This window comes from Petaurus breviceps, unplaced genomic scaffold (genome assembly GCF_028583685.1).
Source record: "Petaurus breviceps papuanus isolate PSGF00001 unplaced genomic scaffold, PetGlider_PUasm1.0 64, whole genome shotgun sequence".
In the NCBI taxonomy this organism is placed as follows: Eukaryota; Metazoa; Chordata; class Mammalia; order Diprotodontia; family Petauridae; genus Petaurus; species Petaurus breviceps.
In genome coordinates, this window is record NW_027186428.1 from 2306872 (window position 1) to 2333100 (window position 26229).

Here is a 26229-nt window from a genome sequence, read left to right on the forward strand (position 1 = left end):
CTGAAACAGTAAAAAAAAATGAAAAGAACAATATGCACAATAACTTTTACAATTTAAGTTTAAAAATTGCTAAAAGGAAGTCAAACTGAGTAAATGAAAAATCAATGAAGCTCCTGAAGAATAGGTAGTGAGACATATCTCTCACCTCACTTCCACCTCAGTATAAGAAAAAAGTAAGGGGACATAATAATGAGTCATTATGCAGGGTTTTTGTTTGTTTGTTTAATTGTTTGCCTTTGTTACAGGGATAAATCCAATCTAGATGAAGGGTTAAGGGTATTTTTTACCCCTTTCCAGAAGTATGATATAAAAAAAAAGTGATCAGTTAAATGTATTTTTTAAAAGTATGGTGGCCCAGCTCATTTGAACTGATACAGGGTAAAGCAAATAGAATCAGGAGAATAACACGTACAATAACTACAATAACGTAAATGAAAAGGACACCAAAATAAAGTTACATATTGTATAATTGTAATGACTATTCTTGGTCCTAGAGAAATGATGAGTATATATACCTCCCTTCTTTCCTCAGAGAGCAGGGAGACCATGTGTGTGGAATGTTGGATATTCTTTCAGATGCATTTGCTACATGGGATTTTTTTTCTTTTTTGCTTAATTGTTGTTCCAAGGTCTAACCATCTGCCATCAAAGGGGAAGGAGTCAGAAAGTGGGTAACAGGGATATAAGGAAAAAAGGACTGAAATTACCAAAAGTCTCAGGAGGAAAAAAAAAAACTCAATTTAAAAACCTTGAGCACCAGCAGATAAATCAAAGGAGGAGATATTAATAACAGAAAGGAAGATGACCTCCAGGCCATCAAAATTAATCCAAACATGTCTACATACATGTTGTAAGACAAAATAAAATGAGTCTACATCTGATGAAGCAGGAGGCTTGATGAATTTTCTAGAGAGCATGGAACCACAGCAGGATGTTCACAAATGAGTCAAGAAAGAAATAAGAATCACAAAAGCAGAATTTGCAGCTTGTATAGCAGAAATAAATTTGAATAAATTTATCCAGAATAAATTTGAAATAGATTTTATTTTGGTGTCCTTTTCATTTACATTATTGTAGTTATTGTATGTGTTATTCTCCTGATTCTATTTGCTTTACCCTGTATCAGTTCAAATGAGCTGGGCCACCATACTTTTAAAAAATACTAAGTCTCACCAAAGAAACAAAAGAGAGAACAGTTGATCGGTAATACACAGAAATGAAGCAGAATCTGTAGAATAAAAAACAATAAAATTAAAAGAAAGTATGAGGGGTGGCCAGGTGGCTCAGTGAGTAAGATCACTGGCTCCAGTGTCGGGGTGACCTGGGGATCAAATCTGGGCTCAGATACTTAGCACCACACCCAGAAATAACTGGCCATGTAACCTTGAGCAAGTTACTTAACCCTGATTGCTTAAAAAAAAAGAATATGATATTTATGCAAAAAAATATATTTGTAATATATATTTCCCCCAATTACATGTTAAAACAATTTTTTTTAACATTCGGGTTTTTTTTTCAAAGTTTTGAATTCCAAATTCTATTCCTCCCTCCTTCCCCCCACCACTGAGATGGCTAGAAATCAGATATAGGTTCTACATGTACAATCATGTAAAACATCTCCATATTAGTCATTTTGTTCAAGAAGACTTAAATAAAAGAAAGAGAGAGAAAGAAAGAAAGAAAGAAAGAAAGAAAGAAAGAAAGAAAGAAAGAAAGAAAGAAAGAAAGAAAGAAAGAAAGAAAGAAAGAAAGAAAGAAAGGAAGGAAGGAAGGAAGGAAGGAAGGAAGGAAGGAAGGAAGGAAGGAAGGAAGGAAGGAAGGAAGGAAGCTTCAGTCTGTATTCAAACAATATCAGTTCTTTCTCTGGAAGAGGATAATATGTTTCATCACTAGTCCTTTGGGATGGTCTTGCATCATTGTATTACTGAGAATAGCTAAGTCATTCTCAGTTCTTCATTGTACAATATTGTGGTTTCTGTGTACAATGTTCTGGTTCTTCTTACTTCATTTTGTATCAGTTCATGTAAATATTTCCAGGTTTTTCTGAAATCATCTTGCTTGCCATTTATTTTTTTTTTTTAGGGGAGAAGGCAGGGCAATTGTATTAGAATGTATTATAGTAGCTAGTAAGTGTCAACTTCCTGAGGCCGGATTTGAGCTCAGGTCCTCCTGACTCCAGGGCTAGTGCTCTATTCACTGTGCCACCTAGCTTCCCTGCTTGTCATTTCTTATATCACAATAATACTTCATCACAATCATATGCCACAACTTGTTTAGTCATTTTTCAATTGATGGGCATCCTTTTGATTTCCAATTCTTAACCACCACAAAAAGAATGGCTATAAGTATTTTTGTACAAATAGGTCCTTTTCCCTTTTAGGTCTAGCAGTGGTATTGCTGAATAAAAGGGTATGCATAGTTTTATAGCCCTTTGGGTACAATTCCAAATTGTTCTCCAGAATGGTTGGATCAGTTCACAACTTCACCAACATTGCATGTGACCCAGTTTTCCCACCTCCCCTCCAGCAGTTATTATTTTCCTTTTTTTGTCATCTTAGCCAATCTGATAAGGTATGAGGTGGTACCTCAGAGTTAAAATATATTGTTTTTTAAGTAGGTTATCCACAGATAACAAATATTATAAGTTCTCAGAAAAACACAAGTCCAAAAACCTAAACACCATAGTACAAGAAAAAATACATGAAAACTTCCCAGAATCTCTGAACACAGAAAACAGTGTTAATCAAAATAATACACATATCATTTCCAGAAAGAAAAAAAATACTATGAAGCATTTCTAAGGTACACAGTGATTAAATTTAATAATTCTAATTACAAACAACAAATTCTTTAAATGATCTTTCATATAAAAAGGTAAGGAATTTAGATAAAACAAAACTATCACGCACCCACAATAGACCTCAGAAAGGAATGGAAAATTAAAAGTAATATTTTAACAGAAACTCTCTTTTCTTTCCTCAAGTAAAATGCAAGCCTTTTAAGGGCAGGAGAAAAGTGTAGTAAACAATGTCAAATGTTGCAAAGAGGTGAGGAGGAATGAGAATTGAGAAAATGTCATTGAATTTGGTTATTAAGAAGTAATTGGTAACAAATACAATATAAATAATTCTAAATAACCTAGAAGTAGAGCTCCATAAGCTATCCAATAATAGTTGCCCTCTGAGAATCCAACCCTCAAGGCATATGGGTACTTAAACTGAGGGAACAACAGAATGGTAGGATATAAATGTAATGCATTATTATTGTATAATAAGAAATTACAAATGAATTTAGAAAAGCATGTCATTTTCATGAAATTTTGCAGAATGAAAAAAATATATACCCAATGACTATGAGCATATAAATGAAAAGATTACTAAAAGGAAGCCAGTAAATGAATAAATGAAAGATCAGTGATTCTCCTGGAGAATAGATGAGATATATCCCTCTACTCAATCCAGAAATGAGTAAGGGGAAGGTTAGGACAAAATGTCTTATACATTATCTATCTGTTACTTCTTAACTGAGAGGAGGGTAATGTGTTTTATTATCGCTTGTCCAGAATCAAGATTGGTCTGACATTTAATCTGAATTGTATTGTCTTTTAATGGTATTTTCATTTGCATTATTGCCCCATAGACTTTCAAAAGATGGTACCAAGTTTCAATGAATGTAAATCTCCCCCAGCAAATCAAGTATATGTTCTTGGGGCAGCTAGGTGGCACAGTGAAAGAGCACCAGCCTTGGAGTCAGGAGAACCTGAGTTCAAATCCAGTTTCAGACACAACACAAAACTAGTCCTGTGACCTTGGGCAAGTCACTTAACCCCAATTGTCCTATCTTCTTCCCCTCCAAAAAAAAAAGTAATATGTTCTTAATTTTCCATCATTTGCAGTATCAATTCCAACCTCATTACTCAAATGAAGCTGCTCCTTCTGTCTTTATAAATTATTTAATCACTAAATCCTATGGCCTTTTCTTAATTTAAATACTTCTTTACCTCTTTATAGCATCTGACACTGTTGACCACTACTTACTTCTACTCTCAAAGAGCTTACCTGTGAAAGAAAAGAGTGAGTTTCTTTTTTAAAATTTCCTTATTTCAATACTCTGCTCAAGTGCCCTTCCTCTAAAGCCTTCCCTTCCCTGTCTCCATTCTTTTCTCAAATCTTTCTAGAATACTTCTTTTAGTCCCTCTTTTTACACTGTATTGTACCTTGTCTAGTTATCAAAATTGTTGTCTTTCTTGTAGTATTCTATAACCTCTTTGAATACAAAAACTGTCACTTTTAAATTCTGTATTTCTAGATCTTATCAAAATGCATTATATATAGTAGTCTGGAATTTGAAGAACCTCTGAGATTCTTTTTAATTGTGACATTCTGAGTTCAACCCCAGCCTTGCCACTTTCTAGGTATGTGACCTAGGAAAAGTCATGTCCACTCTCTCACCCTCAGTTTCCTTATCTGTTAAGGTAGTTGAACTAGATGATCTCTAATAGCTATAAAGTTGTTTTTTTGTTTGTTTTTTGTGAATCTGTGAATTTCATGAGTCCTACTTTGAATCTATTTTGTCATTATTCCAGGAAATAAAGTCTCTTGGCAAAGATAAGAGTTGTGTTTTAAAGGAAGCTTAATTTGGAATACTTTTGGTTTATGTATTTTGATTCCATTAAGAATATGGCTTGATCAGGGACTTGGCCAAGTTGGATTCTATTAGTAGGAGAAGTAAAATGGTTTGATATTTGCCCCCTAGAAATATGTCATCTTAGAAACAGGACTTCCATGGGGCTCTGGCTCCCACCACCTCCAATTCATGTAAAAGGGGATTCTAAAAAACTTTGGAGCTACAGAACCCACAAATGACACAGAGAAGCTAACCTCGTGCTGAGGACAGCCCAGCAGGACGGCAGGAATTGGCCAGTGCAGCACTCTGGGAGCCGAGCCCAGCACCACACCAAGGTTTTAGCCCCAGGGCGGGCCTGACCAACCACCAGCTGGAGGGACTCCAGATCACCAGCAGCTGTGGTGGTCCAGAATTATCAACCCATAGATGCTAAGGACAAAGTGAGAGGTCAGTGCAGTGTGGACTTTGGGATCCAGTAGTTAGGAGTGTGATGACTTTTGCCCCCGTAGCAAGAAGCCATTGAGGGTGGCGGTGTGTAGTGCTGCCATGTGGCAGCTTCAGCTCCTGGCCTGCAAAGTGTAGGGGGACTAAGCAACCAGTCTGACGGGTAATTGCTCTTGCTTTAACCTACTTGGATCTTGATTTTGGTCTAGGGTGGAGGTCCTGGGGTGTGTGACCAGTTTGCCAGAGCCTGTGGAGGCTTCAGAGAGGGCACCAAACTAATACTTTAGGCAGCTGAGAAAAGCCAAGCATTTGGAAAGAAGCTTCCCTATCTGGTGGCAGAGTCCTACTGTGGCAAAAAGCCCAGGGGTCAAGTGACTGAGGGGTGACATGACCAGGTAAAGGAAGCAAACCAAGAAGAGCAATCCAACATTAGACTTCTATTTTGGGGACAAAAAGGAGCAAAGCATGGAATAGGAGGAAGACAGTGAAGTCAGAACTCCTGCACCAAAAGCTTCTAAGAAAAATACAAGCTGGTTACAAACCATAGAGGACCTTAAGAAGGAGATAAGAGAAATGGAGGAAAAATTGGGAAGAGAAATGAGAATGATGCAAGAAAATTATGAAATGAAAGTCAACAGCCTGACAGAGGAAGATCACACTTTAAAAAACAGACTAACTCATATGGCAAAAGAGGGTCAAAAAGGCAATGCGGAGAAGAATGCCTTAAAAAGCCGAATTTGCCAAATGGAAAAAGAATCTCAAAAGCTCACTGAGGAGAATCATTGCTTCAGAATTAGATTGGAGCAAATGGAAGCTAATGACTTGATGAGAAATCAAGATGCTATTAAACAGATCCAAACAAATGAAAGAATAGAAGGCAATGTGAAATATCTCATGGGAAAAACCACTGACCTGGAAAATAGATCCAGGAGAGATAATTTAAAAATTATTGGACTACCTGAAAGCCATGATCAAAGAAAGAACCTATAAATTATCCTCCAAGAACTTCTCAAGGAAAACTGCCCTGATGTTTTAGAATCAGAGGGCAATATAGAGGTTGAAAGAATCCACCAATTACCTCCTGAAAAAGATCCCAAAAAGAAAACTCCTAGGAATATTACATCTGGGTCCTCAAATTCCCAGATCAAGGAGAGAATATTACAAGCAGCCAGGAAGAAGCAATTTGAATATTGTGGAAACACAATCAGGATAACTCAGGATCTGGCAGCTTCTACACTGAGGGATTGAAGGGCTTGGAATGTGATATTCTGGAGGTCAAGGGAGCTGGGATTAAAACCAAGAGTCACCTACCCAGCAAAACTGAGTATCATGTTTAGGGGGAAAATATGGTCATTCAGTGGAATACAGGACTTTCAAGCATTCTTGCTGAAAAAACCAGAGTTGAATAGAAAATTTGACATTCAGATACAAGAAGCAAGAGAAGCATGAGAAGGTTAACAGGGAAAAGAAATCATAAGGAACTTGTCAAAGTTGAACTATTAACATTCCTACATGGAAGAACAATAATTGTAAATGATGAAACTTTTCTCAGAATGAAAATGGTTGAAGGGAATAGAAATATATATGTATGTATGTATATGTCTATATCGGAGGGTATACAGGCATATGAATACATATGTGAATGTGTGTATATATGTTTACAGGTATACATAGATAGAGGGCACAGGACCAATTTAATAGGAAGGAATGATACTTAAAAGGTGAAATCAAGAAGTGAGAGAGGAATATAATGAGAGGAGATAGGGAGAGACAGAATGGGTAAACTATCGCATACAGAAGAGGCAAGGAAAATGGTTACAATGGAGGGGAAGAATAGGAAGGCAAAAGGGAATGGGTCAACCTTATTCTCATTGAATTTGGCTCAGGGAGGGAATCAAATACACACTAAATAGGGTAGCTCACTCTACAGGAGAGTAGGGGGGGAGGGGATGAGAGGGGGTATGATGGAAGGGAGGGAAAGCTAGGGGGAGGAAAGTTGGAAGCACCCACTTTTGAAAAGGGACAGGATCAAAGTAGAGAATAGAACAAGTGGGAGATGGAATAGAAGGGAGGGAAATATAGTCGGTCTTTTTCAATATATCTACTTGTTAATGTTTTGCATTAGCTACACATGTACAACCTATACGGAACTGCTTATCTTCCCAGTAAGGGTGGAAGGGAATGAATCTAGACTTCAAAATTTTAAAATCAAAAGTTTAAAATATATACATATATACTATTATTAATACTATGTTACATGTAATTGGGAAATAAGTTATACAGGCACTGGGGCATAGAGATACACCTGCCCTACTGGAAAAATCGAAGGGGTATGGGAGAAGATATGGGAGAGAACAGATTGGAGGAGGGAATATCCTGTGGGACTGCTATTCTGGGGTTGTGGGTAGGGGAAAAACGGGGAGAAAATTCGTAACTCAAAATCTGACAGAAATTAATGATGTAAATCAGAAGTTAATAAAGCATTTGAAAAATGAAAAAAAAGAAATATGTCATCTTTGCCTCTTTCTCTATTCAATGTGTCTCTAGATGTTTGAACATTAGGTTATTATATAATCTTCAGTAAATGCAACAGAAAGTTCTAAGGGCTCTTTTTATTCAGGTCTTTGGGAAGGAAAACCAATCTACAAACATTTATTAAGTGCCTGCTATATGTGAGGTAGTTAGGATAAAAAGGCAAAAAAGAAATAGTCCCATTCCTCAGGGATTTCAAATTCAAAGCTGTGCACAACCTAATAGCCTTCTACCTTTCCAACTTCTTGAACCTTACTCATCCCCACTGACATACAACTTCTTTGCTGTTGATTCCATGCATTTTCATTGGCTGTCTCCCAGGGAATGATCTCCCACCTTATTTCTGCCTCCTGGCTTCCTTCAAGTCTCAGCAAAAATTTCAGATACAGGAAACCTTTTCCCATTCTCTTTAATGTTAGTGCCTTTCTGTTGTTGAAAATTATCTCCAATATATGCTGTATATTGTATTTGTACAAAGCTGTTTGCAAGTTTTCTCCTTTATTAAATTGTGGGCTCCTTGAAAATAAGATCTGCTTTGGCTTTTTTTTTTTTTTGCCTTTCTTTGTAACCACAGTGCTTGGAACAGTGCCTGGCACATCATAGGTACTTAATAAATGTGGATTTGACTTGATTTATTAGGGGAGAAAATATGTTCACAGAAACAACTTGCCTTGAGGTGTCACTGTCAACTTCCTAAGGTGTGTCCATCTTAATCATATTACTTAATGTCTTGATATAGTGGGGAAAATAGCTTTCAGAAAACACAACAGTCCATTAGCTTCTCCATCATGTGCTGAAGGCTTGGATTGAACAAAACTCAGGTTGTAGAGCAGAATGTGCCCATTCACATATACTTGCTAAGTCAGGTTTTACTTAACTCTTTTTCTTTTGTAACACCCTCTCTGGGATATCTCAGAAACTGCACTTGCAGTGAAGGATTGTGTCCCCAAAGTATGGTAGCTGCCTCAGGTTCTAAGTGTAATGCCATGACTAATACATGCCCACTCCTAATACTATGTATCTTTATAACAGGCCTGCACAACATATGGCCCGTGGGCCACTTGTAACCCATGAAAGGATTTCGGACAGCCCTCAAAAAATGTAGAGAAAAGAAAAGAAAATTAAGATGTAATGAGTGCTTTGTTCATGCCCTGTTTAACCTGTCTTCCACTGGTTACTATTGTGACCATCATGGAACTTGGCCGTTGTGTTGCCACTGTGCCCGCTTTCCTTTTTGTCACGTGACCCACAACAACCAGCCATCATCAGTCTGTCTCTAGTCTGAGAGGAGTGAGAGCCTTTTTGCTATGTTTTCAATAGTTACTGGGGTTGAACAGGGACAAAGTGAGTGCAGCCACCGCCAACGCCAGCTGATACCCACTATGTGATGAGTGGCAACAACATGAGGGCTTCTTCCCCTCCCTCCCTGAGAGGCTGCCCTCCAAGTTACATGAGTGTCTGGCACTCTCTCCAAGGTCAGACCCTCAGTTCAGTATTTCTTTGTATGTGAGCAGTTGCTGTGGAGACATTTTAGTTCTAATATTAAAGTTTTGGGGGTGACTGTAAAATGGGTGATTAAAAGAAATGGAAGATTGAATCAGAAGATAGAGTGTTCAATCTGGAGTGAACAAATAGATACTTGCTTACTTACACAAGAGACAAATATTGTGCCTTGGTTTCTGAGAAGTAATAACCATTCCAAAGAAATACAATCTTCACCACCATTTCAAATCAAAGCATCCTGACTTAAACAAATTGGACACCAATGAAAAATAAATTGCAGCGTCCAAATTGTTGAAAAATCTCAATGGGGAACAACAGTTTTTCAAGAAAGTAAACTGAGAAAACAAGGAGGCCACTAAGGTTAGTTTTCAGATTGCCAAAGAAATCAGTTTCATTATGATTCCAGAATACGATAAACTGATTGCTGACAAGAAGAGTAATGCACCTAAATGTAAACAATAAGAACACCTGAAAAATGTATTAAAACTTGTTCTACTTAGCAAAGTAATTTTTTAACATTAATGTGATTTCATGATTAATTGAAATTTCCCTTTTTCAAAAATATAGTTTATTTGCAAAAGTTTAATTATTAATTATACCTTTACTTGGAAAGTGAGCCACTAAAAACCTGTCTCTGGCCCAAAGAAGTTTAGCCTATTTTAGTTTTGGCCCCTACCTACTGCCAAGTTGGGTAAATCTGCTCTATATACTATGTCTGTGCTTGCCATTAACAATGAGACAGTAGATATAATTAGTTCTTATCAAAGGCATTTACTCAAGTGACATAACAAGAACGATAGTTATAACTCTGCCCACCCCCAAAAAAATACCTAGGGTGTACTTTCTCACAAATAATGATTTGTTGGGCATCCAATGAGAGAGTGGGCTCAAATTTAGAGCACAATGGGAGTGAGACACAAGTGCAACATACTTAGGTTCCAAAGGCAACTACCAGCTGTTGGTATTATGGGGTCTGAAAATTCATTTTTCTTTATAGAGTCTGTACTCTGGGTTCCTACATCTTTTCCTCTCAGTTGCTTGACCCTCAATTGCCAACAGTCAAGTTACTTCCTTGAAGTTACTTCTTCCCTCTAGTGACTGTCTCTCTGTATTCATGCTTGTCTGGAATGTGTATCTTTATTCCCTACTGGATGAAGATTCTTCTATAGATGCAATAGCCTCACTTCAAAGCTACATGGTGAATATGGCAAGTAGGGGGAGAAAAAATAAGTCCCCTTCTATTCACCCTACAGGGATCACATTCCATTACTGCTCTGAGTTTTGTTTGCCTTGAGATCTTCAGGGTTTAGCTTTAGTTATTTAAAGCTTCCACAGGCATGGCTAACCTATTTGCTTGACCAATCACACTGTTTCTTAGTAGATAGAATTAGAGTTCTCATATCTCATAAAGGGAATTATACTATGTTACTATGTCACCATAAAAAGAAAAGTCAACAATTAATCTTACTACATAACCCCTTTTTGGCCCTGCCCACCAGAACACTGGCTTGGTTACATTGAGGGCTTCTGCTGATCTACCCTGTTTCCCTGGGGTGAGTTTACCCAGTATTTCCCCAAGTTCCAAGGTCCATTCTGACTTTGATGTAGAAGGGGCTTGTGGGAGGAGAAAGGAAAGACCTGCTAACCAGTGTCATAGGAACAGCTATTAAGAGAAGCTATTGGAATTGGGGGTGGGGTGAAGGTTACCAATTGCAAGTAGATTCATGAGCTAGGGAGGATGGAGATGTTCTGTTCATGACCTATAGACTGAGTGAAATCTTTACTGCTAATGAAGTAGGAGGTAGAAGAAAAAAAAGAAAAACCAATGATACCCTATTCTCTTTCCTTTCTTTCTCTCCAAGGGGAAGTCAAGTGTTCTGTTGCATTGTCTACTCACTTTCACTCCCTGCTTCCATCCATCCCTGCTTGGACTGTGTAAAAGGCGATTGGACTCTGAATGTTTAAGTTATTTCCTATATGCTTATGGTCGTTTCTAAACCTTTAATAATTTTGAGGAATGACTGATATTAGGGTATATGTGCTATAATAATGAAAGGGAATAAAGATACACATTCCAGACAAGCATAGTTACAGAGAGACAGTTCAGAGAAAACTGGCAAGATTTGTATGAGCTGATCAAAAATAAAGTTAGAAGAACCAGGAGAACAATCTGTACAATAACACCAGTATAAACATAATGATCAACACAAACCAAAATTGTTTAATGTATTCTACTTAGTGTGTAGTCGTAGGGGTTGATGTGCAGGAAGGGAGTTCCTCTTTCAGAAACAAAAAAACAGTTCAGTTGAACTGAACTAGGAGCTAGAGGAGTGTGGGTGGGGAGGGGGGAGAGGTGGCATATATTTCCATAAGAACTAAAGAACTTGAATCCAAATATACCCAGATTCTCCTAGATTCATTTCCTTCATGTATATAAGCCTAGAAACATCCTTGGGGAGGGAGAAAAGTCACATCTTCTTAGCTGAAAGTGATCTGGTGACTGTGGTTCTCACACACATTTTGAAAGAATTCTAATATCCAGGGGGAAGGAGGTGATCAAGAATGTCATGAAAGCTCAGCAAATTAGCAGTAAAGGTATTGAAAACATTGGCATGGCTGCTGAAGTGATGCTACTAGAACCTAAATTCACTCATGAGTTCATTTTAAAATACAAATGAAACACCCATGTTTTCTGTCACTTCCTAATTGGCATTTCAATATATTATCTATTTACTTTTTTGTACTATAAATAATAACATAGGATTTAGAGCTGGAAGAGTCCTTGGAGATCACTTAGTCTAATCATTTCTTTTTCTTTTTACAGATGAAGAAACTGAAATTCAGAGATGTGAAGTGACTTGTTGAGGGTCACTCAGCAGTATCAGACCCAGAATGGAACTCAGTTTCTCTCACTTCAAATACAATGTTCTTTCCATTATACCAATTAGTCTTAATAGGTCAGTCTTTATGGAATCACAGAAAATTGGAGCTGGAGTGTACCTTAGGGATCATCTAGTCCAACATTTTCAACTCTACAGATGAAGAAAGTGAGTGTCAGAGAGAAGAAATAATTAGCTAACAATCACATAAGAAGTAAATGAATCAGCATGAAGTAGAAAGAATGGACTTGGAGTCAAGAAAGACCTGGATTCTTCCTAGGATCCTACTTCTGACATTGAATAATTATATGACATTTTGTATGTATACTAGCCTCCCCAGTCGCCTCAAATCCTCTCTGGTTCTTGAATAGTCATTTCTATACCCTGGTTCTTATTTCCTTACCTATAAGGTGAGGGAATTGGACCAAATACTTTGGAAATATTTCTTTCTTTTTAAAATTTATTTTTATTCTCAACAAATATCAAATAAAATGAAAATTTCCTTTAACAATGTAGAACAGGAGAGGACTGTTTATGAAACTGCAATTTTCTATTATATAAAACTTGCTTTTCTTCTTATGTAATAAATTCAACATATTACTTTTACAACTATCCTATTTATCTGTTATTCTTTCTGGTTTTCTTTCTTCTCTTCACTCCTAATTTGAGGGCAGAAAGACAAAGATACCTTCTCTGACCAATCTTCCCACCATTGCAAAAAAAAAAAAGAGAAAGAAAACCCTTGTAAGAAGTAGCATAGTTAAACAAAACAAATCTCTACAGTGGCCTTGTCCAAAAATGTATTTATCGTTCTGTACCTTAAGTCTATTGTCCCTCTACTTGAAGGTAGGTAGCATGACTTTGCTTTCTTATTGGTCTTCTGGAATCCTTATTGGTCATTACACTGATTAAAAATCTTAAGTCTTTCAAAGTTGTTTATATTTATAATGGTGTTATTGTAAAGATTGTTCTCCTGGCTCTTCTCATTTTATTTTAGATCAGTTCATACAAATCTTCCCAGTTTTCTCTGAACTGTCCCTTTCATTATTACAGCACATATGCAATAATTTCAGTCATTCTTCACTTGTTGGGTACTCTCTAACTTTACAATTCTTTGACACTATAAGAAGAGCTGAATATATATATGTAATATGTATGTATGTGTATGTATATATGAAATAAACTCTTTTTACACATATAGACATATATCTGCGTATATGTTTTTATACAATCACACACGTGTGTCTGTGTGTGTGTGTGTGTAAAACACGAGTCCCTTTCCTATTTCTTTGATCTCTTTGGAGTACTTCTTGGTCAAAGCGTATTCACAACTTAGTGATTTTTCATGAATAATTCCAAATTTCTTTCTAGAATGGTTGGCCTTTTTCAATTCCTTTTTCTAGTATTTTTTTTTAAGCATTCAGGGTTAAGTAACTTGCTCAAGGTTACACAACCAGTTATTATTTTTGTGTGGGTGCCGAGTATTGGAGGCTGGAACCAATCCCAGGTCTCCCAACACTGGGGCCGCTCTTACTGCGCCACCTGGCCGCCCCTCTAGTATTCTTTATACTGACTTTTCTGGGGCAGCTAGGTGGCACAGTGGCACACAGTTATGTGACCTTGGGCAAGTCACTTAACCCCAATTGCCTCCAAAAATATAACTCCTTTCCTGAACCCCCTATTTTTAAGGACTTTTTAGAACCCCCTACTCTTTTTTTCCAAATTTATTTTGTACTTACTTATCTATGTAAATGTTGTATCTCCTCAGTAGAATATGAGCATGTTGAGCAGAGACTGAGTTTTTTATTTATTTGTTGCCTTGTCTTTAGACAGCTAGCACATAGAGCAATGTCTTGTAGATCACAGATGCTTAACAGGTGCATGTTGAATGAATGGTTATCCCAAAATTTAAAAAAAAAAAGGTCTGTGTTCTGTTTTTGGTTTTTTTTTTTAGACAAGTAGCTCACTGAGGATAAAGGATGTGCCTTCTATGTTTTAATGTAATTCCCAGGGCTGATTACATGACCACACGTTAGGGCTTTGTTTCAGTCTAGCCAAATCCAACCTAGCCTTCTGCACAGCAGATGAACATACCTTCTACTTTAGTGGGAAGACTGAGGAAATTGGATATAAAATTATTTAATTCCCATCCTCCTCTTTTTATGAAGTGCTGAATATCCTCACACATCCTTTCTTCTTTCTTCTCATAGGAAAAGGCAGTCCCACTCCTTTGTTAAGGCTGTCTAATTCCTCTAGGTCATCAATCATCCCTCTTCCAGAGTCTGGTGCCACTCTATCTGTCCAGCCATTACTCCCCTTCACATATTCTACATTCCAGCAAAACTGGACTACTCACCATCTGTTCCTGTCCTGTCTTCTCTGGGCTCTAAGCCTTTGTTTACAAAATCCTCATGTCTGGAATGGGATCCCTTAACTCATTTCCATCTGTTGAACTCCTTCATTTCATTTAATGCCCTACTTGGCCCCGACCTTCGTGAAACTTGGCCCCTCCTCCCCTCTCCCCACCTAAAAATTCTCTCCCTCCAACCCAGTTTTTTTGTGGCAATTTTACTGGATCGTTCCTTTGTTCTCATTATATTCTGTGATACAAGTATCATAGTAACTTGTGTAGAGTAATGTTCTCTTGAATTGTAAGCTTTTTGAAGGTAGGCTCTGAGTCATTTAAAAATTTTGTTCCCCAGTGCTTAGCATATGGACTTGTGCTTTAAAATGTTTGTTGAACTGAATTGAATTCGAGGCCAAACTTAAGACCTACTTTCTCTGAAGCTTTCACTAACCCCTCACTTTTTCAACTCCTATGATTCTCTGCCCCAGATAAGAAGCCACTTAATTATTTCTTTTTATTGTTCTCTAGGTGCTTCATTGTGGGTCAATCTTGCTTCTCAATTACTTCATAAACCCCTGGAAGGTAGGGACTAAAATCTTCAATTCAATGCAAGGCAACAAACATTTATCAAATGCCTGTTACATTGGGATGACATGCCACTGGAGGGAACAAAATGTTAAACTAAGTCCGATGTATATACTTATGGAATTTACAGTTTAGTAAAGGGATTAGACAAAAACAGATAACCATAATTCATGATATTTCATGACAGGAGCATCAGAAGCATTCAGCAATATTCTGTGTGAAAAATGAGAAACAAATTTTTTTATTAGATTAGGTGCCATTTGAATTGTGCTCTAAAGGATGGGTAGGAATATGATCACCTCAGATACTGTGTAATTATGCCCCCTAAACCTTAGTTTCTTTACTGGCAAGATGGGGATAGCATTGAATCACTGTGTCTATTATTGTATTTATCATCAGTAGGTGAAGAAGTAAAGGGACAATATTCAAGTTATAGAGAACAATTCGAGCAAAAACAGGAAGGTAGGAAAGTGCATGACATACTGGGGAACAGAGAGGAATTCAATCTGACTGGAATATACAATACATGGGACCTTGCCATTCTCTAGAGGCAGCATGGTGAAGGAAAAAGAATATTCCACTTGGAGTGCTGAACTTGGTTCCAGACCTGATCCAGGCCTGAATCCTGGCTCTGCCACTTTACATGACCTTGAGCAAGTCTCTGGGTTCTCATTTACATCATCTGTCAAATGAGGGATTTGGACTAGATGGCCTGTGAGGTCCATTCCAGCTCTAGATCTATGATTCTTTTGCAGCTCCTAGGACAGAAAAATTCTGTCCACCATAAATTGTTCATGTTTGGCTGGTTTTGCATTAATTAAAAGATGCATAAGCAGAAGAAACTTGTACTTCTATATCAATATCAAGCACTTGTATTTTCAGCCTTTTATAGCTCATGATGTACTTGTTACTTTTCTATATAATACACTGGCATTTTTCTCTTCCCATTCACACCAATTAATCTCAGGATAGTAGGCTCTTAAGATCATAAGCTGTCAGAACTGGAAGGGACCTTAGAGATCTGTGTACCTTCCTAGAGAAAGCCTTTCCTGTTTTCCTTAGTTACTTGTGCTCTCTCAAATGATTTGATATATCTCCCTAGTAGAATGTAAGCTCCTTGAGGATTGACAGTTTTTCATTTTGTTTTCACATCTGTATCATCTTTTAAAATGATTTTCATGTAGTAGGCACTTAATAAATGCTTGCTCAATTGTTTAATTAAATGGTGGAGAGCAGTGTAAGATAAAGCTGGAAATAAAGGGAAGTGACAGGTTGCAATGGGCCTTCAATACCACACATAAAGTTTGACCTAATCCATCTTCAGTTACTTAATAATCTATGTGACCTGTGGGAAATCACTTCCTGCCTGGGTTTTAGATTTCTAATCTGTTGAGTAAGGGGATGAGACCAGTTCCTCTCTAAATCCTTTACTCCCATCTTTGACCTTACAAAATGTATTTAGTAAGCAATGGGGAGTCACCAAACACTTTTAAGAAGGGACATGACCAGAGCCAGGAGATTTTTGTCTTCTGCTCTAAGGATGGTCTCTTGTACAGTCTTCCAGACTGCAGACCTCAGCTCAGTATGACTGGCTGAAACCTGAAATATGATGATGAACAGGAAGGGAAGACATGGTCAAGAAACCAAGCAGATGGGACTTAACACCCACACAATGGACTTCCAAAGATTCTTTAAAGGAAGATATGGGAGTTAAACTCCACTTCCAGAGAAAGAGGACAGGGGATGAAATAACCGGATTTAGAGTAAGAGGACCTGGATTCTTCTTTCACTATAGCTACTTATGAACTTATCAATTATATGACCTTGGGCAGGTCAATTCCCTTCTCTGGGCCTCAGTTTCCCATTCTGTAAAAACAGGGGTTTGGACTTCAAGGTCTCTCTTTGGTCTCCAAGGACTCTTCAAACCCTTAAACCCTACGACCCTAAAAGTCTTCTTCCACCAGTAGCCCCACCTTCTCCCCTTATTACCTTCTCCTTTTCCCCCCTCCCTCTGTGCCCCCCTCCCTTTCCCTTTTCCTTCCTTCCCTCCCTGACAGGAATCCAGTCGCCCTTAGCAACAACAGCCAAGGCTTGCCTCCTCCCGCCTCGTCTATTGGCCGAGTCTCCTCCGGAGAGGCGGGGCGAAGAGGGTGTTGTCACTTCCGTTCCCGTCTGGGGGTCGGCGAAGGGAGCCGGAGGCAGCAGAGGAAGCTGGGTGGCGGCCATCTTGGATCTTTGAGGAGAGGCGGTAGAGGGCTGCGGAGATCCAAGCGGCGGAGGCAGGCAGGCGGGCGGGGCTGGGACGGCAAGAGACGGTGAAGGGAGACTGCAATTCCCCGCACGAAGCCCCTTCCATGATCTGCACCTGTGACCCTCCGCAGCCTATCCTCCACTCCTCTTCCAGGGCGGCTGGTGCCGGGGTGTGGAGGCCCCAGTGCTGAAACCTGAGGAGAGGAAGAGGAGCAGCAGCGGCCGGAGGAGTGCTAAGCTCGCGGGGGCCCGGGAGAGCCTGGCGGGCGGACCCCGCAGCCTCCCCTCCCCTGCCCGGCCTGGCCTTGCCCTGTCCGCCGCCGCCTCTGCTCGTGCTGCTCCTCGCTGGCTGCCCAGCCCTGAAGCCGGGACGGACCTGAGAGACCCCCTAGCCCAGCCCCGCCGCGCCCTCCACTGCCCTGCCCTGCCCTGGGCACCACTCTCCTCCCAGGACTTTCCCACGCCTGAAGCCTCCCCGCCCCGGTGCAGCTGGAGGGGCGGGGAGGGGGAGGGGGGTCGGTGTCCGGTCCCAGACTTGGGGGGTGGGGCAGCGAAAGCAGCATGAAGCCCGGAACCTGCCCGGGGAATCGTTCGGCCCAGCCTGGGATCTAGACCACTGTGCGGGGGGAGGGAGAAGGAAGCCACCCTCCCCCATGGTGCCCCCTCAGAACCACTACTGAGACTGCCCTGTGGCCAGCGGACCGGCGAGGCTCGATTCTTTCTTGCTGTCGTTCCTTGTTTTTCGGGCGTCCTTTTTGTTTCTTTCCCCCCCCCCCCATTTTTTCCTCTCCATTGTGGGGAAAAAAATTAAAAGTGAATTAAAATGTCCACTAGGACCCCTTTGCCAACGGTCATTGAGCGAGACACTGAAAACGTAAGTAAGCCACGATATGGATTCTCCTATGCAGCAATTCGTTGGTAGCATTTATTTTATTCTTGGAGATGTTTCAAATAATGTCATTGCTTGAGCACCCTTCCTTCCAGAAAGCTGAAAAACAGTTGGATAAATTTTGCCCCCAAATCTGAAAATAACCTGTCTTTTTAATATTCACACACCATTCACCAAACCCCAGGCGCCTGTTACGTGCGGCTGCGCTCTCAGCTAGCTCGCTGAGACCGTGGCCAGTCTACTTGAAAGAGCATTGGAGAGGACCTGGGAGAAATCCCTACTGGTAACCTTTGTGACCTTGTCTCTCAACTTCCCAGAGACTCAGTTTCCCTTTTGGTAAATTGGGTGTGTAATACTGGCGGCACCTACCACACAAGGTTGTTAGGAGGAAAACTTGTGTAAACCATATCACATAGAACAGCTATCAGGATTTTGCTTGGTGGGACATGCTAAGTTTTGCTGTAGTCCCTGTTCTTTCCGAGCTTGTGGGGAGGTGAGAGCTACTGTATCCTATCTAAACTTTGAATCTACCCACAATGGGCAGTTGTGATTTCATCAAAGGGCTTTTGATGTATTTTCTCAAAAAATGTTTATTTTCAAACTGGCTGGGGGTAGTTAAGTAAAATCTACTGATGTTTGGGCAGTGAGAATATGTTTTGTGTTGCCTTGGTGGGTCTGTTATTGACTAATAAAGTCTAAAAGTTACTGTTAGACTAGTCAAGATAACTTGCTTGGGTTGTCTTCTACTGTTCCATTAGGGTGTTTTAAGACATTGCAGCATTTGTTCCTCTAGACTTTGTGGTTTTGGTCATGCATATCTAATGAGACTGTCAGTTAAAGATTGTGTTTTTTACTTGATACTTAATAAATAGTAAATTTAAAAATTAACTAAAAATGCTTAATAAAATAATAATTGGACAAAACGAGCTACACTTTTTATGGCTCATTCTTTAAAAAAAAAAGGTTTGAACTGACAACAGTCACAGTCTCTTAAAAAATGCTGCCTTTAAGAAATCCTTAAGATCTCTTTGGGTGGTAGTCAAAAACCACTAGATTAGAAGAACCTAATTACAAAGAATACATACTTAATAAGGAATAGTTTTTGTAACATCTGTTTTGAGGAGGGGAGGAGAAACAAAATTTTTTTTGTTTTTGTTAAATCAGTTACTGTTCTTTGTAATCCTTTTAAAGCAGACTTCCTTAACCTAGTGTCCTGGGAACTTTTAAAGAAATACTTTGATAACTGTATTTATAGTTAGTTTCCTTGGTAATCCCATGTATTTTATTTTATGCACTTAAAAAGTATTCATAGAAGGTCCATAAGTTTTACTAGACTGCCATAAGGATCTCTGAGATTAAAAAAGTTAAGAATCTTTGTTTTAAAAGTGACCACCCCCACCCTCAACATTGGGGTAACTCATATGCAAATGACTTGTCTGAACTCATCCAGTTTTTAGTGAAGAATTGATTGAATTGCCAGCTAAAATTCTTTGCTGAAAAATATCTAGTTAAGTAATTATTGGTACTTAAATTAAAAAGTAAAATTAAACAGCTAGATTTAAGATCTTTTATTACAGGCCTACTATATGCCAGACACAGTACCAGGTTCTGGGACTACAAAGACAAATGAAAAAGGCCCTGCCCTCAAGGAACATGCATTCTATTGGGGAAACTATGTACACAGGCAAATAAATACACAATATATACAAAGTAAATTAGAAGGTGAATTTGATAAGTTAATGAGTGACTACTCATTTCCTAATGTCAGCACATTAGGAAAGACTTCTTATAAGTAGGTGGTACTTGAATGGAGCAGTGAAGGAAACTAGGATTCCAAAAGGTAGTGATGAGCAGGGAATGCCTTCCAGGCATGGGGAGCTAACTGCCAAGCTACTGAGGCTGGAGATGATAGAGGAACAGCCAGTAAGACAGTTGAGTTGTACAGTAGAGTTAGTGAAGATGTAATAAATCTTAAAACATGTCTGTGCCAGACCATGAAGTGCTTTAACAGTGAAACAGAAGAGTTTATATTTTAAGCTGGGGGAAATAAGGAGACATTGGGAGTTTTTGAGCAGGGTAGTTGTCTGGTCAGACCTGTGTTTTAGTAGTATTACTTGGGCACCTGTGTCAAAGGGTATTATTAGAGTAGGGGAAAGACTTGAGGCAAGGAGATTTCAGTTAGGGAGGTTGTAGTCCATATGAGAAAGTGGATGAAGGCCTATACTTGGACTGAAACCAGTAATGGGGGAAGATGACTGATTTTAGACTACCTTAAGAAAAGTTTCTTTTCTCTGAGTGTTCTTCACACTTAACTACTACAGGGTATCAAATGCTTGAGTTTAATCCCTACGCTGCTATTTGTTGGTTAGCCATCTGGTCATTTAATCTCTTGTAAAATTTGGGACAGAGTCTAGTATATAATAATGTTTAGTGTTTGGTTAATAACAATAGGTTGAAGTTGGTACAATAATTATAGACGGTATATTTTACTTAAATGTACTAAAAGCTACTGAACAATAGAAAAATCTTAAATATTTAATGGATTAAATAACTTTCCTTTGAAGAGAGCTTGTCATTGATTTTTTTTTAAAGCAACTTGTCATTGATTTCTGACTTAATTTTTTTCTTGGAATGTTCAGTGGTGTGGAGCAAGCAAAAGGTTAGATTTAATTATTTATCTAGAGTAAAATCACAAGCACAATTCTACACTTCTAAATAGAAGTTAAAAACAGCAGTGTAGTAAGCGGATCTTCATTGTAATCTCAGGCAAAAAAGAAAGCTTATTCCCAGTGTTTCCTACTGAAAACATTTCAGTTTGTAAGTCAGGATGAGGGGAAAAATTTGTATATTTTTAACTTAGGAACAAGTGGTTTAGGTACTACAAGCAGTAGTTTCTAGGTTTAACTTTTTGCCCCCTTTACTTTTAAGTGCCGCCATGTATATTGTGGTGTATCCTTGAATACACTTAGTTTTATTCAAAAATGTAAAAGCCATTCTTAGCTTAAAGACCTTACAAAAACAGGGCTGGGGTTGGCCCACACCTCTCACCTAGGTCAGTGATTCTTAAACTTTTTGGCCTTTGGACCCTTCCACACTATTAAAAATTATTAAAGGCCTCAAAGAACTTTTGTTTATATTTGCTGATAATTACCATATTAGAAATTTAAATGTCCTGGTATTATTGTAAAAATAGTTTTGACCTTTAGGATCCCTTGAAAGGGGGGGAGGGTTGGGATTGGAGAATGAGGGGTGGGATCACAGTTTGAGAATTGATGATCTAGTCCAGGGCCCTTATTTAAGAAAACTGAGACTTAGAGAGGTTAAATGCCTTTACAGCCATTCAGGTAAGTAGTAGAGTTGGGTTTAAAATCTAGGCCCCTTGACTCCTCAACTAGGTTGGTTGCACTAGAAGTAGAAAAAGAGGGGACAAATAGAAGAGAGATTTTAGAGTTGACAACTAATTAGATATTGACTAAAGAGGGAAAGGTAATTGAGGTTTTTTGGGGGGGTTTTGGTTTGGTTTTTTTTGCCTTTTGGAGGGCAGTTGGGGTTAAGTAACTTGCCCAAGGTTACATGGCTAGTTTTTTTGTGTGGGTGTTAAGTGTCTGAGGCCGGAACCGAACTCGGGTCCTCCCGACTCTGAAGTGCTTTGCTCATTGCGCCACCTAGCTGCCCCATGATTGAGGTTTTTAACTAGGATAATACTAAAAAAGGACATGGTTGCCATCAACAAGAAAAAGAAAAGGAGAACAAGTTGGAGTAGAGACGTGACTTTCCATTTTGGACATGCCGAGTTTGGGCCTTTGAATTTTGATTTATCAGGTCGTAGTTTTGAAAAAGTTAATAATTAAAGACATTTATAAATTCTTTATATGGTAAATTTGTTGTATTTCTTACCCCACTAAGTGAGAATTGATATATATATATATATTTCAGTATTGTTCACCTAAACTTGTTCATATTAACTCTTGTCTTGGCTTCTTTAAGAAAGATTTGAGATGTCTTACTCCCTGAAGTATGTCTCAAAGCTATAACTCAAATTCATATTATTTACTAAAATTCAAGAATTGTTACAAAATAACTGATTCTTAAAGTATTTTTCTCCCATTCTTACTGGAACCTCACAACTCAAATAAGGTGGGTACTACAATTACCCCCATTTTACGGATGAGGAAACTGAGGCATCAGGAGGTTAAGTGATTTACCCACAGTAACACAGCTAAGAAGCATCAGAAGTGGGATTTGACTTGAACCCAGGTCTCCTGATGTTAACACATTATGCACTTTATTACAAGGTAGATAATTTGCCATTGATTTTAAATAATGGATATTTTCTTATGATTCCTTTTCCCTGTTTACCTTCTCATGCTTCTCTTGCTTCTTGTATCTGAATGTCAAATTTTCTATTCAACTCTGGTTTTTTCAGCAAGGATGCTTGAAAGTCCTCTATTCCACTGAATAACCATATTTTCCCCTGAAACATGATACTCAGTTTTGCTGGGTAGGTGACTCTTGGTTTTAATCCCAGCTCCTTTGCCCTCCGGAATATCATATTCCAAGCCCTTCGATCCCTCAGTGTAGAAGCTGCCAGATCCTGTGTTATCCTGATTGTGTTTCCACAATATTCAAATTGTTTCTTCCTGGCTGCTTGTAATATTCTCTCCTTAATCTGGGAATTCCGGAACCTGGCTATAATATTCCTAGGAGTTTTCTTTTTGTGATCTTTTTCAGGAGGTGATTGGTGGATTCTTTCAACCTCTATTTTGCCCTCTGGTACTAAAACATCAGGGCAGTTTTCTTTGAGAACTTCCTGGAGGATGATTTCTAGGTTCCTACTTTGGTCATGGCTTTCAGGTAGTCCAATAATTATTAAATTATCTCTCCTGGATCTATTTTCCAGGTCAGTGGTTTTTCCCATGAGATATTTCACATTGCCTTCTATTCTTTCATTTGTTTGAATCTGTTTAACAGCATCTTGATTTTTCATCAAGTCATTAGCTTCCATTTGCTCCAATCTAATTCTGAAGCAATGATTCTCCTTATTGAGTTTTTGAGATTCTTTTTCCATCGGGCAAATTCGACTTTTTAAGGCATTCTTCTCCTCATTGCCTTTTTGGGCCTCCTTTGCCATTTGAGTCAGTCTGTTTTTTAAGGTATTATTTTCCTCATTCAGGCTGTTAACTCTCATTTCATAATTTTCTTGCATTGTTCTCATTTCTCTTCCCAATTTTTCCTCCACTTCTCTTATTTGGTTTTCAAAATCTTTCTTAAGGTCCTCTATGGCCTGTAACCAGCTTGTATTTTCCTTTGAAGCTTTTGGTGCAGGAGTTCTGACTTCACTGCTTTCCTTCTGTTCCATGCTTTGCTCCTTTTTGTCCCCAAAATAGGATTGTATTGTTGGAATCTTCTGTCTACTTTGTTTCCTTTGCCTGATCATTTTGCCACTCAATTACTTGACTTATGGACTTTTTGCCACAGTAAGACTCTGCCGCCAGACAGGGGAGCTTTCATCCCAAACGCTGGGGTTTTCTCAGCTGGCGGAGGTATTAGATGGGTACCCTCTCTGAGGTCTGCACACGCTCTGGCAAGCTGGACACACACCCCAGAACCTCCACCCTAGACTGCAATCCAGATCCAAGCAGGTTAAAGCAAGAGTGATTACCCCTTAGACTGGTGCTTGGTCCCCCTCTGGTACGCTCTGCAGGCCAAGAGCTGAAGCCGCCACATGGCACTGGCTGGCTGTGCCTGCATCTCAGAGGCTTTTCACCCTGGGGGTAAAAGCCACGCACTCCCACTTACTGGTCCCAAAGTCCAGATTGTACTGACCTCTCACTTTGTCCTTTGTGTCTATGTGTTGATAAATCTGGAAACGGCCACGGCTGCTGCTGATCAGGAGTCCCTCTGGCAAGGCTGGTCAGGCCTGCCCTGGGGCTAAAGATTAGGTGTGGCGCTGGGCTCCTGGGCTCAGAGAGCGCTGAGCTGGATTCCTGCCAGCCGGGCTGTCATCAGTGGGAGGTTAGCTTCTCTGTGTCATTTTGTGGGTTCTGCAGCTCCAAAGTTTGTTTAGAGTTCCCTTTTCACATGGATTGGGGAGGGTGGAAGCCAGAGCTGCGGGAAGGTCGTGCTTCTACTCCGCCATCTTGGCTCCGCCCCCCAATAATGGATATTTTCTATCATAAACTGAAAATGCAGCATGTTAGTATTTCAGTATAACCTTGTTTTTTGGCCCTCTATTATAATGTGAATCTCCATTATGAAACTGATTGTTGTGTAAAATTACAAAAGATTTAGAACTTTAGACAGCCTTAGAAATCATTTAGTACAGGGAGTAGCTAGGTGGCACAGTGAGTAAGAGCATTGGCCTCAGAGTGGGGAGACCTGGGATCGGTTCTGGCCTCAGATACTTAACACCCACACAAAATAACTGGCCATGTAACCTTGAGCAAGTTACTTAACCCCAATTGCTTTGAAAAAAAAAAAAGAAAGAAATCATTTAGTACAACTTCTTCACTTAACAAATGAAGAAACTGAGTTCTACGCACTTGCCTAATGGTCATGTGCCAAATTAGTGATTGTTCAAGCTTATACATATCTTAAGTCTTTAAGGACTTTTTTCACTACCTTAGCTTGCTTTTCAAATGATTTATTAATTGACATAGGATAGGGGCAGCTAGGTGGCGCAGGGAATAGAGCATCGGCCCTGGAGTCAGGAAGACCCGAGTTTAAAGCCAGCCTCAGACACTTAACACAAAACTGGCCATGTGACCTTGAGCAAGTCACTTAACCCCAATTGCCCTACTTTCCCCCTGCAAAAAGCAAAAACAAAAAATTAACATAGGATAATTAGGAAGGCTCATTTACATTAATAAAATCAGATATATAAAACATAGTTATTTAAAGGCTTTTGTGGGAATGGATTTCCAGTACTTGATCAAATTCAAAACTCGAGTTTTGAATTTTATATTGTACTTTATCACTGACTTGTTCTTGAGACCCTGGAAAACTTAACTAGACACATTAAAAAAAAAAAGCAACCCAAAGATTATTACAGAGATCTACTATTTGTTAAAGTGACAGAGAATAAGCTTCTTGCAAAAGGTTTAATCCTGATGGATGTGGGGGGGGGGATAGGAGTTTAGGAGTGCCCTCTAGTAGTGTATTTTGCTATTGTAAAATAGCAGTAGAAAGTCACCAATTTCTTCTCTGTAAAATAATACTTAAAATCTAAATACCTTGGGGCGGCTAGGTGGCATACTAGCCCTGGAGTCAGGAGGACCTGAGCTCAAATCCAGCCTCAGACTCTTAACACTTACTAGCCGAGTGACCTTGGGCAAGTCACTTAACTCCAACTGCCCTGTTTTCTCCCCTCCAAAAAGAAAAAAAAGCTAACAACAAAAAAATGTAAATACCTCCAGGAATTGTAAAAATAAATTCAATGACTAGATAAAGTCAATATAGTGTATAATTTCATGGGACTACTCTGTAGCTTTTTTAATTTAATTTTTTCAATAAAACATTTTCTCTCCTATTGGAAGGGGAAAAAAAGGCAAAACAAAACTTTATAACATAGTCATAATGAAACAAAATCAAATTCCCACATTGACCATGTCCAAAAAATAATATTTCTCATTCTTTATCGCGAGTCCATCACTTCTGATTCATGCTTATCCATTAGGAGTCTTCTGAATGCAGAGTACTGGGAATAGTAAATATTCAATAAATATGTAGTAAATATTTATTGAGCCCCTACTATGTGCCAGGCACTGTGCTAAGTGATGGGGATACAGGGAAAGAGGCAAATGGTCTCAAAGAGCTCACAATATAATGGGGGAGACAGTATGCAAACAACTATGTACAAGCAAGCTGTATATAGGATAAATAGGAAATAATCAAGAGAAGGAAGGGTTTAGGACTAAGAGATTGGGAAAGGCTTTGTGTGGGATTTTATCTGAGACATGAAAGAAGTAAGGTGATAGGACATTCCACATATAAGGCCAGAGAATTATACCAGGTCAGAAAATAGATTGTGTTATGTGAGGGGTCCATGGAGACTAGTGTCACTGGATTGAAGAGTATGTGGAGAGGGTAAGGTGTGAGAACACTAGAAAGGTGGGGAATGGGGGGGGGGAAGCCAGGTTACATATTGAACTAATAAAATTTTATTCATAACTTCC

The 26229-nt window shown here is 39.0% G+C and overlaps 1 protein-coding gene across 7 annotated transcripts in view; it reads left to right on the top strand.

The window, feature by feature from the left end:
- Window positions 1–17087: 17087 nt before the first annotated feature.
- Window positions 17088–26229, top strand: part of MARK3 (microtubule affinity regulating kinase 3) — a 139470-nt gene continuing 130328 nt past the window's right edge. For 3 of the 7 annotated variants that reach the window (XM_069103766.1, XM_069103765.1, XM_069103767.1), the window contains exon 1: window positions 17089–18040. In XM_069103766.1, coding sequence (XP_068959867.1) covers window positions 17990–18040 — 51 coding nt within the window. In that variant the 5' untranslated portion in view covers window positions 17089–17989. Of the gene's footprint in view, window positions 18041–26229 lie in introns of all 7 variants that reach the window. The other 4 variants (XR_011171496.1, XM_069103770.1, XM_069103764.1 and 1 more) reach the window with 2 other exon arrangements.